Below are 24013 nucleotides of genomic sequence, written 5' to 3' on the forward strand. Positions count from 1 at the left end.
TGTAGAGGTAGGCACATACGAGATTGTAAAACATTGCTTGCCGGTATCCAGCGCCGGTTGCGAGTCCCTTGAAGATGACGTCCTTCGAAGCTTTCGCTTCAACCAGCGGGAGGTGAACGTCGCGAAGTCAGCTTCCGACTCCATCTCTTCCACGGACGAGCTGTAGGTGGAGTCACAAGGAATGGATGCGACGGCACGGTCACTCGTCTTCGATCCATCTGTAGGCAGACGGCTGGGGCCCGCGGTCTCGTTGGGGTGTTGGTCCCCCATCCCGAAGGATGCCGTCCTCCGTTCCGCACGATCAGTGAGCGTCAGGAATTGTCACAATTAAGAAAAAACTGAGAGCAGTCCAAGGCACACGTATGCCCGAACGTACTTCTATTTGTATGTATGTATGTATGTATGTATGTATGTATGTATGTATGTATGTATGTATGTATGTATGTATGTATGTATGTATGTATGTATGTATGTATGTATGTATGTATGTATGTATGTATGTATGTATGTATGTATGTATGTATGTATGTATGTATGTATGTATGTATGTATGTATGTATGGTGCTTGAGCAGATAAGTTATTTTAACAGCGAAGCTGTTTAAGCCGGCCGTAAAAACCTTGGTGCGTACAGATGTGTACAAAAACTATCATCATTATGAACGGGTATGTGCCACAGAAATTGGGCAAATCCCCCCTACTCTCCGCTGTTCGGCTAAAAGTGGAGAAGGCAACAGACGGGCGGCAAACAAAAATTACGATTTCTAGACAGACGTAACCAGTCATTGATAAGTGCTTGATTTGGCTGGTTGGTGCATAGTAGATGAATAATAAAACAGCCAGGGCTGGGCAAAAATACTTTGAAATTGTATCGCGATACGATACAAGATACTCAGGCAAGAAGTATTTGAGATACAGATACAAGATAGTGCCGTAATAATTGTATCTGATACGATACCTGCCAACTGTATCTTGAGATATTTCGATACATTCGCGAACTTGTTATTATATCACGTAGCCGCAATCGCAAATGCACGAAAATGTCTTCATGAAACTTTCTTAACTGTGACTAATTTTGCTTCATTTGAATGAGATATCTGTTAGTATAGTAAAAGTTGTGTCCTTCCTACTCGAAGTACATTAGTTCAATTCCGAAACAGCTTACTGGGGTTTGTTTAAACTGCTTAACAGGACATCTCTTTATATACTTCGCTGACATTGGTTCTTGCTTGTCTTTTTGTAATTGACGGGAGTCGCTGCTCAGCTTGCCGACCAGCTAGAGGGTTGCCATATAATCACAAGAACTTCAATAAGAAGCCTTCACACGATGATGCAAATACCGGTGTAGAGATTTACCTTGTCCGTAAACCACCGCTACGCAATTCCGAATCACCGGGCAGGTGTGTAGTAGCAACAAAGCTGGGAGCGATATTTTTTGTGACGCATAGTGTATACGTAGGGGCCATACAACTGCGATGGCTGTTCATATTCTACTTATCTGCTGCTGTAAAGCGCTCGTTATCGATATACTCGCTTACGTGCAGTCTTTGAACAATTTTCCTTCAATGAAAGGAACATGTGCAATCCGGAAGCGTCTCAGACGTATTGTATTGTCACGTGGTATAGTAGTGATTAAGAAGGCAGCATTCAAATTGTAGGAACGAAGCTCTTTACTAAGCTAACTTATGCCAAGAAAACTAAGTAACTGGAAGTACAATCGAAGCACGCTGCACACTGATAGCGGCGATCACAGTCGTCAGCCATCGGTAATCTGATCATCGGCGGAACGCGTCGTCTTTCATACATCAGGGACCAAACCTTCCAGCGTTATCGCTGGTGCTCGCGCAGGCTCCCGAATAAGCTAGACTACTCGCGCCCTGCGCGTAATTTTAACAGAACAATGGGGGAAAAATATCGAAGCTTCCCCAACGTTGCGGCGCGGCTTGCGCTGAGTGGTGCAAGCAGATTTTTGCGGGTTAAACTCAATCACACCAAAATAAAGAAATAAGAGCTCGTGGCAGTATAGTTGCACAAAGCGTCGCAAGACATAGCCGCTATTCGCGCGATTGCCACTTACAGCTATGATTATTTGGCGATTAGTAATAGTAAAAAAAAAATTAGGGAGGCCTAAAAAAGGAAAACAGATATATGTAAAATAGAAAGGGGGTTCCGTATTAAACACTCAAAATGAATAAGTAGAGGAACACGATACAGGCTAGACGCCTAATAGCTATGAAGATCAAACATGAAGTATCGCCAACTTACCAGTTAAGGTAAGAGAATAGAAAATTCAGTGCCTATGTTAAACTGCCTGAAATGACTCGTTTCATTTCAAATTTGGTATAATTTTTTCTCGAATCCCTCATCTAACATCTTTGAGATGGGTTTCAATAATTTCCATTATTATAGTGCTAAATCAATTTCACTATTTTATTAAAAGTTAAGCAGAATGTTGGGTACTGTATACTCTAGGCACGCCCACATAATTATATATTTGTTTGCAAAATTACCTTGGCAGAACAGCAAACTCAAGGGAAGTATAAATGTGTAAACAGTAGAGAAATAACGCAAACATTTAAAAGTAGCAATAAAGCAGAGTGCTTATTTTGGCAGCACGTTACAAAAGGTGCATTGCAGGGAACACAGCGAAAAAAAAAAACAATAAAGAGACCTAGGTAATGTATGGAATGCAAAAGGAGGGCAGCCAAGAAAGCATTCGTGCTAACAATCAAATTATGTCTTCAAAAATTCTTTGAATACAGATAGCAGGAAGAAAATGATACAGTACACCAATATATCTTTCTTTAGGTAAAGGCTTGTTCTATTAGATCTAGCGTCGGTATTAGTGGTTCTATAGTTCTTAGAATCTTATTTACATATCAGTCAATGTCCTCGAACGTAAGGCAAATGTACATCCACGAGGTCCTTCATATCGCATGTGTGTGAAAGCCATGAGACGCAAGGCAACTTCATTCTTGCATGCTTCAGATTTCGTAACGAAGCACTACGCAAGAGAATCTTCAATAACGACACAAAAGCGGCATAAGAACTTTCTGCACTGATCAGAGTACGCGGCGCAGGACCATAACTGAGAGCAAGTGTCATGGAACTGACACAGCTAAAAAGAAAATAAAATCGAAATAGCAAAAACTACGTGCGCTGGGCGTTCGCGCGCTTGCTTCTGTCGAGACTGCGCGAGCGCTGCCACGTGACTCTTCCCCACCAATAGCGGCGCGCAGAGCTGATCTGCTCTCATTAGAGGACTCTGGCGGAAAGATATATTATGTCGCTGTCTTTAGTTTTATTAAGTTGGCTTAGTGGCGCCAGTACCAGCTTGAGAAGAGGAGTTCAGCCAGCGATAATTGCCCGGTGGTTTTGCGATAGCGGTATCTTGTATCTTAAGATACACGATACATTATTGAATGTATCGGAACTACAGATACAGATACTGGTCTTGCGAGACGTATCGCGTTACAGATACAAGATACCCAAAGAGTATCGAAGATACATGTATCCTCGATACTGCACAGCACTGAAAACAGCGCTTAAGACTGGACGAGATGAGGACACAAACACGGCGCTTAAGTAACAACCAAGGTATATTGCAAACCCACCGCAATATATAGGAAGCATGTTACTGCGCAGAACAAGGAAACATAAGCAGAAATACACATACACGTGATACAGGCCATACAACAAAGATAATCAGCTCGAGCACATTATCATGAAGCTGTCGCACTAGTCCCCCTAGATATATAATTTCTCTGCAGTGAAGGGAAATTGAAGGCACGTTTATGCAAGAAACGCCGTGCTGTTGAATGTGGAAGGCTTCACTTATGTCGCGTGCTCGCTGCTTGTTGTAGCGCCCGATGACCACGCACTTGTCAAAAATTGGCTCACATCCACAGTTTTGACAATGGTAATTCAAATGGCTGGGTACAGAGCCTTTCAGAGAGTAGGCGTGCTTCCTCAGCCGATCATTTATACATCGGCACGTTTGGCCGACGTAACAGCGCATACTGCGCATAACGCAGAAGTGTGTAAGCAACAATGAAGTGGGCACCTCACAGTTCCAGAGCCCTTGAGGGGGATCGGAGATCTCTGTTCGTTCCGCGTTCGTTCTGGCGGTGTTACGTCACAAAAGTGGGCGGTCCGCAGCTCTCTTCCGCCGAGAGGAAGAGGACAGCCAATTGTCAAGCGGTGAGCGGCGAGCTTTCCGGAAGTAGACGCGCATCGTTTGTCCTCAGCAAAGGGACCGAATATTTCAAAACGAAGTGTTTCTCGCCTTCTAATAAATACTGTTGTTATACGAAAAGATATTGTTTTTCTTTTCAAGCTCAAGCAGTTTCTGGAACAGAAATAGCTTTGAGTGCTGATATTTATTGGTGTTAGTGTTTCTAACGTGCTTGCTATGTTAAGTCGCGCACGCGAAAAAAAAAAGAGAAAAGTAGGGGTTGGCGCAGTTTTTCAAAATGCTGTTCCACCGGAATGTGTGGCTTAGCTCCCGGGTGTCGGATCGTCAAAGGGAGCTTCTGCTGGCTTTTATGAAAGAGCACCCACAGATAGTTACGCCGTCGCGCCCGCTGGGGCCGTCGTTCACGAGTGAGGACCTGGAGGACACGTGGCAAGAGCTGGTAGCGCTTTTGAACTAAGAAGTCCCTGCGCGTAAGACCACAGCCCAATGGCAGGCCCGTTCATTTCGTTCGCACTGTTCGTTTCCAGAACCGAAAGTGACGCCGCACTCGCTCATGGCTTCAAACGCATCTCGCACCTCCAACCGCAAGAGAAGCACACGTCGCAAGCGCCATTTTCTGAAAATCAGCTGTTGCGGCAGCCGCAACCGCCGCATCATGCCGTGCGAAGCCGTTTGTTCGCTCGAGAGAACGCGTGCGAACGGCCTCGCGGTCCGTTCGTTTGTAGCAGACGACATGCTCGTTATGACGCGGTAGGACATCACCAAAAAATAAAAGATCAAGCAAAAAAAAAATGGCTACGCCCCTCAGAGACGTGGTTTTTTTCCGGCTGCGGCTAATCGCGTGCGCCGCCAGAATGGGTGCAGAACGAACGGCGCAGAACAGAGATCTCCGATCACCCTACTCGTTATGACGCGATATGACGTCACCAAAAAAGAAAAGATCAAGCAAAAAAAAAAAAAAAGAAATGGCGACACCCTCCGGCCTTGAGTGGCATCTCCCGCTTCAGCCAATCAGCGCGCTTGTTCTTCCCCCAGGAGAACGAACAAGCGGAACGAACAGATCTCCGATCGCCCCCCTTGACGGCCCTGCCATCTGCGAAGCTGCGCACGCGCCTTGTTCCAAGGATGGCAATATCGAGCAAGCATTATTCAATAAAAAATGTCCCGCAATACCATCATTCTTCATCAATGTCCGCCTTTCGTTTAATTGACTTAATCGAATAAATCTTTTCGATTAAACTATTTACAGATAGTGGCAGGAGTGACACGAAAATTGTCAAATCGTACTTGAATGCCGAGCAACAGCAGTGACTGTAATGCTGCGGTGAGTGTATCATAAGATGAGTGAGAGCGACTCTTTACTGTGGAATGTTTTCCGAATCCCACAAAATGGCTCGGCCGCCAGAGACAAGGCGTTAAATTCTGTTCTCGCACGCTGCTCCTGCACTACGGCACGCAGCCAGCGTTGAGAAACGAACTCACCGCGGAGGCATTTACTGCGCATTTACTTCCTGGTTGTATCGGCGCAAACCGTATTCGTCAAAAGATGTTCGGTTTGGGGCAGCTTTCAATCGACGTGCGCTTGTTCGGCTGTGCTCCCGCAGATTTGCCTGTAGGGCGGAAGCGATAAATATTACCGCCCGCTCTGATGCGAAGATCATGCGCAGCTTCGGCACATTTCCGCTTCACTCGGGCTGCTCAGTGTAATTCTCTCTGCGAAGGTTACTTCACCATAATTGATCTGGGTTAATTAATAAAGAGTCGCATGTGGTACGTGCCACCGGAATGCCAGACGTACGACTCGTTGAATGTGGCACCGATCCCAGCCCGCTGGAGATATTGTAGGTTTGAAGAACTCATTTTGCATAATAACGTAGGCGTGTGCACAGACACATATTGATTACCGGCTGGTTCCTGTATTTGGGACCATTTGCTACTGCAGTTGCAGTGCTATATATGCACAGGAAATGCAGCTAAGAACTTGACTAAGCTGATGTCTTACCCAATTGTACACACGATTGAACAGTTTCGCGAAAAGCGACCGGCATGTCTTTTGCTTGGGGTACAATTTATGAATTTTATTTTTCTTCTAAATAATTGGCGTAATGGAAGAGCCAAACGCAAAGTATATAACAGCTATTAGTGATCCAAGCCCCTGGGCTGATTACGGCTTTTAATGGTATACTGGTGGGGCAAACAGGAATGACAATACTAAAGAGGTCTGCGGATTCCAATGGAGGGACAGTTAGTCTATGTGTTTATTACGCAAAGTGACCTGATAGCTCTCTGTGTTCATTTCAAAGCGAAATATAAACTTTCATGAGCTACGTGCAAAAGACTGAAGTTTACAAGTCGAAAAATGAATTGATGACCCTACCCCCCCGCCCCCCTTTCAGTGCGCACACCTATGCGAGTATGCATTGCAATGGAGCTTTCGATCGCAGCAACATCTGCAGTGTCCGAGCAGCTATTTTCAAATGCTAATTTGTATGACGACTTGGGTTGCCGGTTGCTTTTTAACGTGTTTAGTATCGTTTAGTAGTGCTTCCACTGGGGCTAGTTGGTACGGAGCATATTGATTGAAGGGCAAGGTTTATAAAAATTAGGGGTATCGGTAGTCACCGGAAGAACAGTGCTAGTGTAGTCACTTGACCAAGTGACAGCCAAATAACCATTTGACAATCCTTTGCTCTGTAGCTCACGCGGAGTGCGAACGTGCCGGTCGTCGTCCGTCGTGCGAATGGCACGGCGGGAGGGGTCTCGGTGGCTATGGCAGGAAGTGCGCACTTTCAGCGGTCGGGTTTCGCTGGATTGAATTTGCTAGGCATTCTCAGATCATGAACGGCATTTTATCTGCGTCTGTAAAGAGGAGGGTGTAGCCTTACTTCCTATAGCATTCGAACTTGTTGCTGTCGCTTTTAATGCTACGCCATTCGGCGAAACTGTATTTTTTTATGAAGCACTGTATATTAAAAACGCTACGGGGAAGGTGGAGATGTCATCGACAGAGATCAGTGAAATTGATGAAAAGTAGGGAGAAAGAACAAAAGCAATGCAAAATTATCGGTAATAATAAGAGACCGGATTTTAGGTAAATGCCTATTTTGTTCGTTGAGCTCCTTTCACGCCATTTTGATATATGAGCATGAATTAGAGGTTAAGAAGGGCTTTTATAGTCTTTTTATAGCGCCTATAAATGCCTATTTTTGGCGTTCGTGCCTAAATGCTTACAAATGCCTCTAAATGCCTACTTTCGAAATTGGCGCTTATATGAACGCTATTTAGCCTCAAGTTTCGCTCCCGGGTGCTGTTTGAGACCGTTATTCATGTTACGGCGTAAAATTGACTGCTGGGAACTATGGGGTTCAACCTAGTCCTCTAGTTCAACCAACTCCCGGAGAAAACCGCTAGCAGCAGTGGAGTGGGACACGCCGGCGAGCATTCGCCGCCGCGCTGACATGGCGCGAGCGGTTGGCGAATGCGAAACCGCGGAGAGCCTTCAGCGGAAAGGAGAGTGAATAGCAAAAAAAGGAAGAAAAATGTGATGTGCACGCTGCTTTTGTTTTCTTTTTAATTTACTTTTTAAGGTGTTCACTGCAGTAGCGTAGCCAGAAATTCTTTTTCGGTTTGGAGGGGGGGTGTTCAACCATACTTTATGTATGTTCGTGCATGCGTTTATATGTGTGCGTGTATATACACACAAACACGCAAAACTTTCGGGGTGGGGGGGTTGAACGAACCCCCCCTCCTTCCCCCCCCCCCTCCCGCCTGACTACGCCAGCAGTGCACTTCCAGGGGTTAAATTGGCTCTAGGAATCCCTGCCTTCTGGTATTTTAGCGATCTGGCTGTCTGCTCCTGCTCTGCCCTCCCTTCTCAGTCATGCCGAAAAGACACCCAGGAGTGTGTTGATTCGACAGTGAGCACTTGATTCACCCTGCAGAACACGGGAGAGACCGTGTCTTGCAAACCGCGGGGTTCAAAGCACAATTGCACGAATATGTTCAACTGTTGGCGCCTTTGTGCCATCCTAAGCAATAACGTTTTTGTTTTCCTGTCGCAGATAGAGGTCGCACACGTCTTCGTTTGAAATTATTTGCATTTATGTAAAAGTTTATTATGCCTATATTTACGATATTGGAGGCCTAAAACGTTGTTTTGCCTGCCTATTTTTGGCGCTTAAACCAACGTTTTTAACGCCTAAAAATTCGGCCTCTAGTATTAATTGCAGTAGTTTTATATGCCAAAACCACAATATAATTTTGAGGCACGCCATTGAAAGGGACCGCTGATTAATTTCAATCACCTGGGGTTCTGTGCACCTAAACCTAAGTACATGGGTGGGTGCTGTTGCATTTCGACCCCATTGGAATGCGACCACCGCGACCGGGAATCGAACCCGCGCCCTCGAGCTTAGCAGCGCGTCACGTCTCCTGCTAAGCTACCCGACGGGTCAATAAAATCGCAATAAAACCTATACCGTAAAACGCGGAACGCTAAAGTAGGAACTTACAGGTTTCTTTTTTAGGAAAAGAATATTTAATTCAGGTAGGCAAGGTATCAGACCGAATTGAGAATTGAGCTCCGTAGCTCACAAAAAACCGACACGTTACGAAGGGGACGCTCATGGCACCCATCGACCAATCCATCCATCCATTGATGAGCAAAATCCGACGAAAAAAAGAGGAGGAAGGAGGTAAAAGCGAAGGGATCAGTAAAACATATCGATGTACGGTTCACGCCAGCTCCGGAGAATTCCTTTCCGTGATTATTCGTAAATATATTTTAAATAAATTTATTTAACGAAAGGTTGCTGCCTATGTGCAGCGCTGTCTACTCCTCTCCTCTTACATGGCAGTTTTCGCGAACTGTAAACTACCACAGCTAGTGGTAAAAGAGCGCACGGACGTACATTCACATGCTCAAAGTCTTAGTACTACAGGACACAAATTTTATTCCCGCTGAAGAGCGCCCAAAACACAAATGCTCACAAAAGCGTAATGTTCAAGCAACAGATGTCTGACACACGTAAATAAGCTCTTTTCAGTACGGTAGTCTAAAAACAACAATCATTCACAGAGACTGAAATGTCAGATAAACACTAATATTAAGAAAACGCATAGCCATAGATTACTTGCAATTTCGAAAGATTGATGGTAACAATGCGAGCAAGAATGTCTATACCATTTAGTATCTTTGTGTCATTTTACTGGCACAAATGCGCGTGCAATGTTTTTGATGACCAAGAACCCTGAGCTTGTCCGAACGATAATGGCCGTCTAAGGACACCATGTAGTGGGCTTCTCCGAAAATCGCTTTTTTGATTCGAAGCGATGTCGACGCAAAAGTTGATGAGTACCTGTTAATACCGACGTGAATTCGAATCGCTGTAGAGTGCAACATGTAAGCGATAAAATACGTTACACTTAGTAATTTTCTATGCTTACCCGATAGAAGCGAGCATAACACGCTTTTCAACTAAAAAAAGATATGATCGGGTTCAAGCAATATCCAAGCTTAATCTTGACGTGTAGCTTTGCGGCAGTACACATCTCTTGAAGAGCTGGTTTACGGCATAACGGTTCTATGCTGTAGGGAAACCACTTTTCAAGGGCATTGCGGTAAAATGTGTCTATTATCCGTTTCGAATACTTAGAAATTCCAGAAAGTTTAAATTCGTTTCGAAGCTAATTGGAATATTTCAAATTTGCGCTAAGTGCCCACCAGTCTCGTCCACGACACACGGCGCTGTTGACACCACCACACACTAACGCCTGTCCAGACCTGTTTTGCCCGCGGGTAACATACCCAGCCCTCTAACCATGTTTGTTCACGCTATCGTAACGCTCGTTTGACCTCAGCGAAGCAATTCCGAGGACTTTCACATCGAAGTTGTATGTGACTCTTTGGTGAGATTTATTGGTGTCCGCCGCCAGGAAACTCCAAGTAATACATTAAAAAATTGCGGGCAGTTTCGAAGCTAATTGGAATTGGAATTGGAATTGCTAAAGGAATGTTTCGGGATCGTCATATTTTTTGCAGCGTAGAAGAAAGTGCTTTATGCTGTTCTTCAGCCTATTCATATGAGCATGTAGCACTTTCAGTTTTGTCTTAGCTTATACAGGAAGCTTTTAGTATAAGCTGTCCTTAGCCGAAGCCTACGAATGGTTGCTTCCGCATCGGCTGATTTCATTCAGAACATTGAATGCCCCGCTAGTCACTTCGAATCCACTGGGAAATTATGTCGTGATGAAAATCTTTCGTTATGGCATGTCATTTGTGTTTTGGACACCAACGTGCTGTTTCTTTTTGCTAAGATGGTTTCTTATATGCACATTAATTAGGCTTTCGAATCACCCAGAACAAGTCAGCGAAGGATTCCTCATTGTCCACACATGAAACGTAAAGAAGAATTTATTGTTAATTTCGGCCGTTGTAGGTGTGGTAAGGTCACAGAGTTTATAAGCTCTTTTATCTTGGTATGTGGGTATAAAAACACTGATGCGTAGTTTTGTTTGCATAATAAACTACTGGCATATACCTAAATACAATTCCCGTTTTTTGTGTAAAGATGTGATAAAATTGTTTTATTTTACTTACGGGGATAGCATACTTACGAGCTATTGGAGGAATAGAATTTACAATTTATGACATTTCGAGCCACCATGGGGGAAGAGATGCATACGCAAGGCCAGTATTTATAACCAAGCCGTAAGCTTTTTCTCCGCAGCATATCTTCATGTATGCGAAGGCTTTTCTTACATTGCGCGACGAATGAATACCATGGAGGTGTAATTTACGATGCATGAAGCGCCGGATCTGCTAATTCTGACAGCCATCTTTTCTCGTAGAAGCAATCCATAGGTAAACGTGAGCGTTGACGGAAATCTATGGCTCTGACACGTCGGCAGAGTGGGCGTAGGTGTAAAGCAGAATTGACTCCTGCCCTCCTCTGCTCCAGGCGTCATCATGTTCATTTACTGGGCAAACTCGAGTGGCCGCATAAAATTAAATATGTCATGGTTGTGGTCGAAATTTCGAAGAGCCTTTACTGACACCATTCGTGTCCTTACATGTCTATTATAGCAAAAAAATGTCGCGCGCATCTTCCCACGGGGGGAACTCGAGTAAATGCGTCGCAGAGTGGTGGGGGTATCGCGTGAATGTTGCATAATTGGGTATGGTTTGGGAATGCTTAATTGTTACACGATGCGCACACCAAGTACGACTTGAACGGCTCCAGCGTGCACGAAGTTCCGGGTCCGCAGCTCGCTTCAAACGCTTGCGTTCAGCGTCGTATGCTCGTCTCTTCGCCGCCTTGTCTTCTGCGTTGCTTGCTGTTGTTGACGCCGACGACGGTGAGGGTGGGGTAACGTTGCCTTCATCGAGTGGTGGGACGCTGATTGAAGGTACTGTTGCTTCCATCGCATCTACTCGAGTCAAGCAAAGCGTCAAGTCAAGCGAAAGCCAAGTAAAGACGCCCTTGACTGAATTCCGAACGCGCCGCACCGCCGTTTATGTACACACCGCCCGCGTTCGATCGAGAGGAGGGAGGGAGGGAGAGGAGAGGCCTGCTGCCGGCACGAGATGAGCCGAGCATGCGAGGGAGGGAGAGGAGAGGCTTGCTGCCGGCACGAGACGAGCCGAGCATGCGCAGTGGGGGTGTGGACGGCGGCCGACGCCGCAGGTGCGACTATCGGCCCGTGGACGCCATCGGCCCTGCAGCAAGTGCACGGTGATGATGCAATAAAGAAAACCGCAGTTTACGACAGGTTTCCACGGTTTAAGAAATGACTGGCTATTTCTACGTTGTCGTTTTGCAGAGGGTGCGCGATGCGGTTTGAAGGGCACGATGGGACAAGTAGCAAGACAAGTGGTACCTGCATCACAATAACGCGCCAAGATACACATCGTTTGTAGTGTAGCGATTCAACGCCAAGAATAACAATCTGGTCATTCCTCTATAGTGACTTACGGCTGTTCGTTACTCTGAAAATGGGCCTCAACGCGACACGTTTTGCAACTGTGGAGGCATCAAAGCGATTGCGACGAATAAGCTCAGGGAGGTTCAGAAAGCAGTCTTCTACCGCAGCCTCCAACAATGGCAGGAGCGATGGAGCAACTGACTGCGCGCGCAAGGCTCCTACTTCGAACGTGATTAAGTAAGCATTGCCATAGGTCGTAAGATTAGCTGGCTGAACCACCATTCCGGGAACGTCTTGATTGCGCTTTAAATGTGCTTCCCAAGTTGAAATGCAAAATGCCTATAGTCCTTGCCTACCGTCGACACTGAGAACATGCATAGGGATCAAAATCGTGCAGCATGCATCGGCGAAATCGAACTAAAGGATAAGTAAAACAAAGTAAGCTGTTGTAGTAATAGTTATGACAACTAGAAATTATTGTGTCCGCTTCTCGTATATGAAAGTGACGCCGCTTCTCATTTCGCGAAAAAAATCAGAAGCGGCGTCACTGACTCGACGGCGCCCTGCCAACATGAGAACATGGCATTTCTTTATCGAAGGCTGCCGCTAGTACTCGCCGGCGCTTTGGTGGACAATATACAGGGTGCCCCAGCTAACGCTATCCAGAATTTAAAAATTTGGCAACGCACTTTGTGATGACACGACCAAATGCACCTTGCTGACTATTGCATGGAGCAAGTCGCACTATTTTTTGTATTCTGCTTCATTGTTTAAATAGGCGAGAATACCTTCTGAAGCGACGAAGCTGAGTGAAACATTCTTATTAGAAGGTTGTAGATCGCTTTGCAAAACGTACGATTCGAAAGGTTCCAACTTTATGCCCATTAAGTGTTAGTGTTTTTCTTCTTACTGCGGATACCCGCGAAATAAAATAAAGATACCAGGTAACATGCCCACTTGCGCTACGCAATTGTAGTGTGATTTTTAAACAATTCATTTTTTCCCAAGTTCATGATTTCCATTCCACGACTCGCCAGAACTTCAATTTCGCATAAGCACGCTTGGGAATAGGACGGCAGACAACTTCCGCGAGTGTAGGCGTTGATTTTGGCGTCTCTAAGGCGGGTTTCTCGCTGTTTACTATACAGGCAATGAGAAAAGAAGTTTCGAAATATATATAACTCCAGTCAAGAATACCTAAAGGTTCTCGTGAAAGGCTTTGTTGCTAAGAGAGAGAGAAAACATCTTTATTAAGCAAGTAAAACAAAAACCATGAGAGGAACCCCTAGTCCGGGGTCCCTAGGACGACTCCGGCGACGTGTCGAGCCCGTTAAGGATTTGGTAGAGAAATATTCGCCCGCATAGAACAGAAAGAGAAAGAGCGATGAAGTACAGCCGCTGCTAGAAAAGCTATAGAGCGTTGCCATTTTGCGGTGACCTATATAAACAATGAAAAACACAACGAGTAATATTCAGCAGATTGCCAAACATTTTCTTTCGTTTTGTATCTTACTTGGACGTCAATACTGGGCTTCAGCAAGGAACCATTTTATGTAGCGTCGATGAAACAGGCTTGAAAACGGCGCCTTTCACTAATAGATCATCCTCATGCTCCACGAATTGTAACTCAAGTGAGAAAACATCGATTCTATTCGCCAGGCTTCTCCGAATGCGTGCATACTGCGGCAGGAGCTATTGCCGCCTCAATTGTATGCCGAAGCCTAGTTTCAAAAGTGTCGCCTACATGAACTTGATTTTTGAAAGCTGTAACTGCCGTAACCAAGTTCCTGCTCCAGCGCACTGTTATTATGCTAATTCGGGATTGGATCTGCACTCAAGTAGGTATAGTCGTTCTGCATCGCGATGGCTGGTACACCGCATGCGGTTCTTGCGCTACCGAAGAAACCAGTGAACACGTCGTGCTTATGTGTTCTCGGTGTGACATCCAGCGCCACCTTCTCCGGACAGCATTAAACCGGCTCGACTGGAGATCGTTTTCGGAAGACAAGATGCTTAGGCCATGGCCGTATGCATCGATGATGCTGAAATCTGTAGAGTGCTTAAAGTTGTGCTCTGCGACCGAACGTATATAGATTTAATGCGCACCTTCTGTGTGCGCGCGATAAGTGCAACTCTCTCTCTCTTTTGATGCGAAAGCAAAATATGCCCTGTGAAGCGGAAAATCCGGCGTTAACATGAAATGGCAGGAAAACACACGTGATCAAGTGATAACTTCACGTTTCAACGCCAACTAATACCAACGTGGCCCATACCCCCCCAAAAATTGATTTTGTCTAATTGGAAAATGGACTTTTCCGGCATTCAAAAGTTACTTAGGCCACCCGTCGAATTCACTTGGCCCACCAAGAAATTTGGGTGGCCCATTGCCAAAATTGCCTTTGCCTATCGCGAGCACATGACCACATGATGACGTCATGTGACATAGTCAGGTGACTAAGCAAGAACATTAAGTTGCAAGGTCCCATGACAGGGGCATCAAAACAGTAAGACGTCGATATAGTCGTAAGACCCAGGCATGTCGTGCTTCAGTACTTAGTATACGCAAGGAAACTACAAAGAGTGTAGATACCGAAATCGACTATGAAAATAAATTTCACTATTTGACGTGTAAAGCTTTTTATTGCGGACCATGATAACGATCGGCAAGTGCACGCTACTGTCCCGAGTAATGTAACATAGTGTACATACCGAAATCAGACGGTGAAATCACAAGAGCACGAGCTTTGCGTGCCTCCAGGAAATGGTGTGCGAATTTTGAGAGAGAAGAGATGGCTTAAAGGTCATTCATTTGAAATTCGAAATCTAGAAACGAAGTGTGGCTCCGTTACCAGGCTTGCCGCGATAAACATTCGCGAAAAACGTGAACGGAACAGGACGCACGAGGCTTGCGTTTGTGGCGTGTCCAGTCCTTGTGTTCCGCGGTAATTCGACTACATTTTTCAAGGTAACTCGTCCACGAATAGATCTTGGAGTTCAGCTTGTCAGCGGGGAATAAGACAAGTAAAAAGTGCACTCAAGCAAAGTCAACAAAGAGTTATAGAAGTGGCTGACAAGAGTGGAGACAAAGCAGTCGGAGTGACTTTCAAATGCAGATTCATTTATTCGTGTATGGCTGCACGCGCTCACTCGAAATCAGAGGGCCATAGTACAGGAAACACGGGGCCCATGCCTTGAAGTTCACGGAATATTTGGTGGATCCTTGCTGACACTTATCGTCGTCCACGCATTCTGGTTCCAACTGAGATGATGATACGTCAAAAGCTTCATCATATGCTAAGTCAACTGCTCAATCTTCCCATGCGTACTCCCTTCCAGAGTCTTTCATGTCGGTTTCCGGCACATCCTCGCTTTTTGTCTTGACAAGGCACATAGGCACCATCGGTTTTTTTTCTTTCAAGGTGTTGAATTTACTACCGTAGCCAGGGAGTCGCATGGGCCCGGTGTGCCACTCCCTGGCTGCGCCACTGTTGCGAAGTGCTCGCTACGCCACATTTGATCGTCTTGCGAATGAGCGAAATACCCCTTACGCGTTCGTAAGGCTCTAAGCGCACATACTCAGCCCCAAACTTTTTTGATAGTGTTGCTGCTACTGAAGATGATGATTAATTATGCCTGAGCACTTGATAACAGGTGGGCCCTTAAACCACCCTCCGGTTTTGCAATTCAGGTGGTGTGACGCCTGGGGCCATTTTCCGCTTCTGCCATGAAATTTACACGTGTTAACGCGGCTCCGCGCACTACAACATAGGGTGTTTTTTCCCTAAACGGTTTCAAGCACTGGCATGGCTTTGCGGTAGGACACCTGCTTTTCTCGCAGAAGGCCTAGGTTCGATTCCGGCTCGTAGCTATGGTTTAGTTATCTGCGCTTTTCGCTATTTTTCTCTCACGAATAACGCCGACTTCTTGGTCACAACCAACAACCCCGACGCCGACACCGAGTCCAACACCAGAATTTCTGCGAAACGAGATCTTTAATCCTATCGCGTTAATAAAAATCGGCAGTGCTGCTGTTCACAACTGTCCATTATTGATAAAGCTTGCTACATATTACATATCGCGCCGCGCCTCTCCAGCAGCAGTCAGCAAAGACCAAACCACAAGTCATCTTGTTCGTGACAAACGTAGCAATATTTCCGTATCGCATAATGAAATACATGTTTCACTAACACGTGCTTGACCACTGATGTAAATATGATGCGCTTCTGGCAGTTCAGCAAATTTCACAACAAAAAAACATGGCTGACAGCATCACAAAACTGACAACGCCGTCAAACCCCGAGGTGGACTTGGTAAAAGCGGGCGTCCGGCGTTTTTTCCGGATCGTCGTCTTCCGGCCGTGGTGGACCTTGGCTTGCGGTGGCTTTTTCCCGACGCTCTCGTCCCCTTTCGCGTCCATGCTGTCCTCGGCGAGGATTGTTTCTTGCAGCACGGGCTTCTTTGGCAAGAACTAGTTGCGCCGCGGTGTCTTCGGCGCCATGAAATGTAACCAGCCATCGGACTTGAAATACATTGTCTGGACACCCTTCTTCGAGATCCTTGCTTAGCTGTTTGTAATCTGGCTTGTCCTCAAATTTCATGGAAGCCGCGTACTGGAGGAACTTTGTGATGCCACATGGAATGTCCCCGTGTGGAAAACGTTTGATCATTAGCAGGGGGATGTTTTCCATGAGTGGGCTGTTCTCGGAGTCCTTGAGGAGGACCTGCCAGAGCAGTCGGCAACAAAGCCATTGGAGCACCGTGCGTCCTAGGATTTCCCTGCCACCTCTTCCTGAGTGTGAACGAACGTCGCCATCTGGACTCGCGGCAGAAAAGGTGCCGTCGAGTGCCTTCCGGAGATCGACGTTGTATTCCTCGTTTTCGCCGTTTTGCGAGCACCGACTAGCCAAACCAAAGGTTACCAGGTACACCTTCTTTTCATTGCATTTGCCAAAACCGAGTAGCAGGCAGGACGCCTTGATGTCGGCGTGGGCGTGCATGTATTCGTAGCTGTGGACGTACTCCAAGACTACGATCACGCACCTGTCGAGGCTGAAGTTGGTCTTCCATGGAAATGTCTTACCCTGTCGGTGGAAGATCGCTTGCAAGCCTTCTCCGAACGTGTCCATGTGCATGAGCTTCCCACATTCGAGGCCGTGATCCTCATAGGACCGAGAACGTCGGGAACGGTCCATGCCAGGAAGCTGCGCCACGTCCAGAAAAATGTTCTTGTTCACCTATATATGTGGCTTACAGAAAAATGCTGCTGCTGATGATGATGATGTGCCTCTACACATGGCTCATACCCACACTGGGGGATTGGCCAAGAATTGTTGATATGAAGTTTCAATGTTATAACTAATGATTAAACACAAAAGAAAAGCAAACGTATAAAAGAACGAGTGCAATAAATATTTTTACATTCAGCCCAGACTTCTTCTGCTTCGTCCTCATTCACCGCTAAGGATGTTGTTGTCCTCTGTGCATGGCACATACCAAACAGGGGATTGGCCGAGTAGTGGGCGAACTCTTCCAATATACTCTTTATTGTATAATTCCTAAGTGCGCTAGTTAATCAGTCATTGATTCGAAGTACGAATTATCAGAAATGAAATATTTAAAGGTCACACAATTTGGCAAGAGATTCTTTTAGTCGCAATGATATATTCCTGAATGATCCCACTATATCTACATTTTCATCTCCATCGAGCAACGCGCAACAATATATCCACTTCTCGGAATATCGCTATATGGTCATCTTGGTTCGGTTCATTGCTGAAAGCAGACGGAAACAGGGCTTCTTATAGGTAGCAGATCCATTCTGAGGTACCATCGACGTGTGGGAAGATAGGCTGAGTGTCCTGTTAGTAATGCGTTGAGTATGGCGGATTCCTCAAGTCCACACGGTCTCCATAACATTTTTTTAATGCGATAACGTTAAAATCCCGGGTCGCAGAAATTCCGGAGTTGCTGTCAGCGTCGTTGGTTATTGGCAAAAAATAGGCGGTGCCCGTGATCGAAAAATCGCGATTGATGACGATCAGAAATAATAAAAATCAGCGGTATATCAATACAATCGACTGCAAAGAAAAAGAATATGGCTTTCGCCTTTGAGTCGCCCTAGTTCCAATATCACTTCACCAAGAAATTCTTTTTCGCCAAGAATTTCTCTCTTTCTTTGTTTTATTTCTCTTTGTTTGTCTCTTCCTGTACTCGTTCTCTCGCCTATCAAAGTTATTGCACCCCACGCCGGTCAAATCGGCGCACGTGTTGGAGAGAAGCAGAAGAGGAAGAAAAGGAAGGCGGTGAAGAAGAGGATGAGGAGAGCGCATGCCGGTTCATGATGGTGGTAATGTTATATCCACGACACACGGCACACCTCGACCATTACGTCTCATTTGTAGAACATTAGAACTAAAATTATTCTGCCGTAAATTTCAGAAAGTCCAGGTTCAAATTTATAGCCTTCTTTTTAGGAAAAATATTTTAATTCACGCAGGCAAGGTATCAGGCCGAATTAAGAATGGAGCTTGGTGGCTCACAGAAAGCCGCCTCGTTATGAATGGAACGCTCACAGTACCCATCAATCAATCAATTCACAATTAACGAGCGAAATCAATCATAAGAAAGGGGAGGGAGGAGAAAGAGGAAAACGAATTTGTAAAATATATCGATATATGGTTTACTCAAGCTACGGACAATTTTTTTAAGTGATTGCTAGTAAACCTATTTCAAATAAATGTATTTAATGAAAGGTTGGTGCCTAGGGGCCGCGCTGGCTACTCCTCTTCTATTACGTGGTAGTTTTCGTGTAATGTCAGCAAACGCAACTACTGGTGAAAGAGCACACGTGCGTGCATTCACACTCTTAAAGAATCAATACTACGGAACGTAAATTTTAACCCCACAGGAGGGTGCCCAAAACAGAAATTTTAGCAAGCCAGACGTTCACGAAACAGCTGTTCGGCGCTTGGAAATAAGGTCATAAGTCTCTCATGAGTGCCGTACTCTGAAAACGTCAATCATGTACTGAGACTCAAATGCCACATAAGCACGAAAATTAAGGAAACAAGTAGCCCAAGATTACCTAGCTGTTATTTCAAAAGGATGATGAGAACAGTGGAAGTAAGAATTTTTATATGATTTAGTATCTGTGTTATTTTACCTGTACAAATCTCATGCAATATTCTTGATGACAACCCAGAAAAATTTCCGAATGGTTATAGCCGTCTAATGAAACCATGTAGTAGGCTTGTGCGAATATCACTTTTTTTATTCGAAGCGAAATCGAAGCGGAAGGTAACAAGCATCTGTTAATACTGAAGCGAATTTGAATGGTAGTAAGGTGTAAGTTGTCAGCGATAAAGCACTTTACCTTTAAAATTTTCCATACTTAACCCGTACCAGCCCGTATAGAAGGCTTCTTACGAACAAAGAAAACATTATTGGGATGCAAGCAACATGGAAACTTAACAATGAAGTGTAGCTTCGCGTTAGACGCCTTTCTCTTGAACAGGTTGCTTCATGGCATAACGGTTCCATGTTGCAGTGAAGCCATCTTCTACGAGGGGAGGGACAAAGGGTGCGCAAGGAGGGCGCAATCTCTCCCCCCCCCCCCTCCCCTTGTAACTGACGCGTTTTAGGACGATGGTCCACTAATCGGAGGTTATACCCTTGTTCGGCATTGTGGGTCAGAAACAGCATCGCATTATACACTTTGCCACATATCCAGCCCAGGGGCGGCGCCAGGATTTTTTTACTGGGGGGGCACCCACGACAAGTGGGTTCCTTCAGGGAGGGGCAGAGAGGCTGGGAACATATGCATTGTATTTTGACTATGCTTGCCCTTGGGGGGGCAAAGGGGGGGCAGGCGAAAATTTTGGGGGGGCTGGAGCCCCCCCAAACCCCCCACTGGCGCCGCCCCTGATCCAGCCGCGGTCACGTCTGTGTAGAGCACACGAGTAGCCGGTTTTTCATCTGCGGGGTGACACCTTAAAGCAGTTTCGGGCTCTGACGTGGTGTGTCAGGACCATGCGCGGCCTAGTAGTCAGGCTGACCCCGTCAGAGCCCGAAACTGCCTCAAGGTGTCACCGCGCAGATCAAAATCCGGCTGCTCGCGCGCTCTACACAGACGCGACCGCGGCTGTACGATTCCTTTATTAGAATCCCGAACTTCTAGTGGAGCGCATGTATTTAAGAAACTGAATTGACACGCCAGTGTACCTGATAGCGCATTTTAAGGTGGGACATCCGGAGAGTGGTTCTAGTCTTAGCATTATAGTGTAATCTGGTAACTGACCATGACATACACTGCAGTTCCTCCCATACCGCAAGCTCAATATATGCACTCACATGAATAATTAGTAAAGTTAATAAGTGAGTCCTTTTAATTCGTAACGTAATTATTGCGATCACTGATCGTAAGATAATTTCTGTATCTTGCATTTGTGCACACGAGCACGGTGAAAAACGCTGCCTGCCAGGAGCGATTCTTCAATAAATAATTCCAAATTAAAACAAGGTGCGTGGAATGCACAAAAGTTATCAAAGTGTGGCATCTTGCAAGAAACTGAGCCCATAGTTACCCGCTCTCTTCGTGAACGTCGCCTTTAGTCCCTGTCAGACCGCGTTATATGACTCGGTATGATAGCCGGTGGAACGTAGTGGACGCTTTCGGGGACTCCGTTAGTTTTTCGCCGGTCGCGGTGCAGGGCTATTTCCAGCGGGTACGGCGCGGCTGCAGGTTGTGCCAGGTGTAAGGGGAAGAATCCGACCATGGCGGTAACGACTAAGGCTTCACCGGCAGAGATGTTCTGGCAAGCTGTCGACCGATTCCGCGCGGTGATAGCAGCCGTTCCTGCTGTTGCGCAAACACAGCTTTGTTGAGCTGAAGCACTTCCAGCATGACCGAAGTGGGGTTGTCCAGGCCTATGCTGTTGCTGTCCTCGCAGAAGCTGTTCTTCCGACTGCCTTTAAACCTTGCCCTACACGAGAGGGGTGATACCACTTTCCTGTTCAACGGCTTTCGCTGAGGCTTCAGCTTCGCCAAGACGGTCACGTCCCCGATCTTGCCTATGGTGCCCTCAGCAAGGATGATTCCTTGAAGCACCGGAGTCTTCGGCGAGGGCAAGTTGCGCCGCCTCGTCCTTGGTGCCTGGCTTGAAACACGGCACCTGCAGGAACCGCGTGACGCCGCATTGAATGTCCCACAAATTTGTGGGAAGTAGTTGCTCATTAGCAGGGGGACGTTTGCTGTCACCGTGCTCTTCTGTTGGTTGACATGCTCGATGCACTTGAGGTTGATCTCCCAAAGCACTCGCCAACATAGCCACTGGAGCAGATTGTATCCCAGGACATCGACGTCACGCCTTCGTGAGTGTGCACTAATGTGGGCGTCCTGACTCTTGAACTCAATGATGCCGTCGTGCGCCTTCCTGAGATCTTCATTGTATTCCTTGTGTTTGCTGTCTGGCGTGTAACGGCAGACCAAGCCAGAGTCCCAAGGGTCTTTGTTGCCTTTGCCGAAGCCACATATCAGGCTGGACGCGTTCATGTCGGCATGGGTGTGGATGTATTCGTAGCTCTGGACGTACTCCGAAACCTCGATCACGTGCATGCCGAGGCTGAAGGCGACTTTTGAGGGAAGCGTCTTGCCGTGCCCGTTGAGGACTTTCTGGAGGTCTTCTTCAAACCTGTCCATGGCCATGAACCGGTGCTTGACGCCGTTATGTTCATAGGTCCCAAAACCTCGCAAACAGAGTAGAGTAGAGTAGATCCTATAACTTTGGCACACACCCACGCTGGGGGATTGGCCAAGAACCGGACAGTTTTTAAAATCTAATTGTTAAAGTAAAGCGTAGATTTTTTTCTATTTAAGAGGAAAGAAGTAAAATGAAAAAAATCAAGAATAGAAATAGAAAATCATATAAACAATGAAGCGGAGAATTTGAATAAGAAAGAATAAAGAAATTTTGAAAAGTAGAAAAACAAGAGGAAAGATTGATTCTATAGCCTAAATCTCTGTGAACCTTTAATAAACTCCTGCAGGGCATCGGCAATCTTCCCGTCACTACATCCAAGGGACAAAGCCCCGAATGAAAGTACACTTGGTGCACTTAAGTCCAATCTAAGGAGTCGGAAGACGGTACCTAAAGCCAATTTAAAAACAGAGCAGGCCAGGAAGCCACAGCCAGATAAGCGCGTCGTCTTCTTCTGCGTCTTGCCCTGAAATCGCCAAGGGTATATCCCACTATATGGGCAGTTTCATAATCATTGAAGGTACTTTAACAAATGTCCAGTTCTCTAAATCTCGCTATATGGTCGCCAGGTATGACCCTGTGCTCAAGACGCCCGGAAACGGGGCTCATTATTGGTCAGGAATAACTTTGGCATACCGTCGACCGAAGGCAAGTGCGGCTGATTGTCCTCATTGTTAATGTTTTGGTTAAGGCTAGTTCCTCAAGTCCAGGCGATCTGCATAATGTGAATGTGTCGAAGTAGATTACCTCATGTAGCATTTCAGACGCCGATCTTTGAGAAAAAGACTGTATATTTTTACCCGCCTACACTCTTAGTCATGTCCTGGATAAAACATAGCGTATATACCGGAACCAGGCATCAATTTTTCGCCGCTTGTACCCAGCCCTTCTAGCCCTCTCTCTCTTCTAGCCCAGCCCTCTTAACCGGTGCTTTTAACCGGCACACTGAGCAAACGTCTGGCAGTGTACGCCGTACATAAATATACCGGAAATCCAGATCAAAATTTAGTCGCCTATAAACGGGCCAGTTCAGCTGCTCACGTATAGTCATCGAACCACCACAATTGCGGCTTAAAAGGTTAATGGCTTGCCATGCAAGATGCCGAAGTATTATACGGCTCACACCATGTGTGACTGAAATAAGCAGCCTGTCATGCAAGGGGCCAATATATCAAGCGGCCTATGACTAGGGCTCCGTGTTTGCGAATAAACCCGAAAAAATCTGATAAATAGAGGTGTGCACGGGCTCCGGGTAGCCCGAAAGCCCGAGCCCGACCCGGCCCGCGGGCCGGGCTCGGGCGGGCCGATGTATTTTCACCTCGGGCCCAGGCCGGGCTCGGGCTACCTGGAGATTTATCGGGCCGGGTGCGGGCCCGGCGCAAAGCCCGACTCAAGCCCGAAATATAGAGAATGAGCGGGAATTGTTTTCCAGCACGCATACAGCGCCTTTTCCGCGACCGCCCTTTACCGCTTTTCCTTTCCATTCGCTACTTTAAACAAAAGGGGAGCAGGTAAAGCTCTGCCTCTGTTGCACTCCGACAAACAGGGAAGTGACACCACCTGAGCTAGTGACGGCGCCACGCGACTGTTCGCGTTAGATTTAGGGTCAAATCCCATATGAGTGAAAATGCACGCGACAGCAACGAGCGACCCGACGTAGATCGCCTTCGTGCAAGCTGACGCTTACATGGGCATACCCCATGCACGTGACGGCTTTGGCGAGCGAACTCCATTGTTGCTGGAATGACGCCGTCTACTTGTAATTTGTAATCTGTGTAATAGAGACTGTTCGTCGTGTGTCGTTTGATCATATTTGATATGCTCAATAAAATGCCAAATTACTGGAAAACGATGTTTTGTTTTTGCAACGAACCTTCAAAAAGCCGGGCCGGGCCGGGCCGGGCCCGGGATTGTGTTTTCGTAGTCGGGCCGGGCCGGACGGGCTCGCAGCCCTTTGCCGTCGGGCTCGGGCGGGCCTTCGACAAAGTCAGCGGGCCCGGGCCGGGCTCGAGCTCAGAAATACGGCCCGTGCACAGCTCTACTGATAAACACTCGCCGGTAAATTTTTTGACAATTCGGATTTATCCGATAAGCTCCGATTTTAAAAGGGCATTCCCAACGTTCACAGGGAATTTTCAAAGC

The 24013-nt window shown here is 46.4% G+C and overlaps 2 protein-coding genes across 2 annotated transcripts; both read right to left on the reverse strand.

Moving 5' to 3' along the window:
* Window positions 1–16405: 16405 nt before the first annotated feature.
* On the reverse strand, window positions 16406–17308 carry LOC119403483 (serine/threonine-protein kinase VRK1). Its single transcript, XM_037670444.1, has one exon. The coding sequence runs from the start codon at window positions 17306–17308 to the stop codon at window positions 16406–16408; it is 903 nt and encodes a 300-aa protein (XP_037526372.1).
* A 3593-nt stretch (window positions 17309–20901) lies between these two features.
* On the reverse strand, window positions 20902–21819 carry LOC119403572 (serine/threonine-protein kinase VRK1-like). Its single transcript, XM_037670528.1, has one exon. It carries the CDS (start codon window positions 21817–21819, stop codon window positions 20902–20904), a length of 918 nt encoding a protein of 305 aa, XP_037526456.1.
* Between the last annotated feature and the right edge of the window lie 2194 nt (window positions 21820–24013).

Source organism: Rhipicephalus sanguineus, chromosome 1, assembly GCF_013339695.2.
Source record: "Rhipicephalus sanguineus isolate Rsan-2018 chromosome 1, BIME_Rsan_1.4, whole genome shotgun sequence".
In the NCBI taxonomy this organism is placed as follows: Eukaryota; Metazoa; Arthropoda; class Arachnida; order Ixodida; family Ixodidae; genus Rhipicephalus; species Rhipicephalus sanguineus.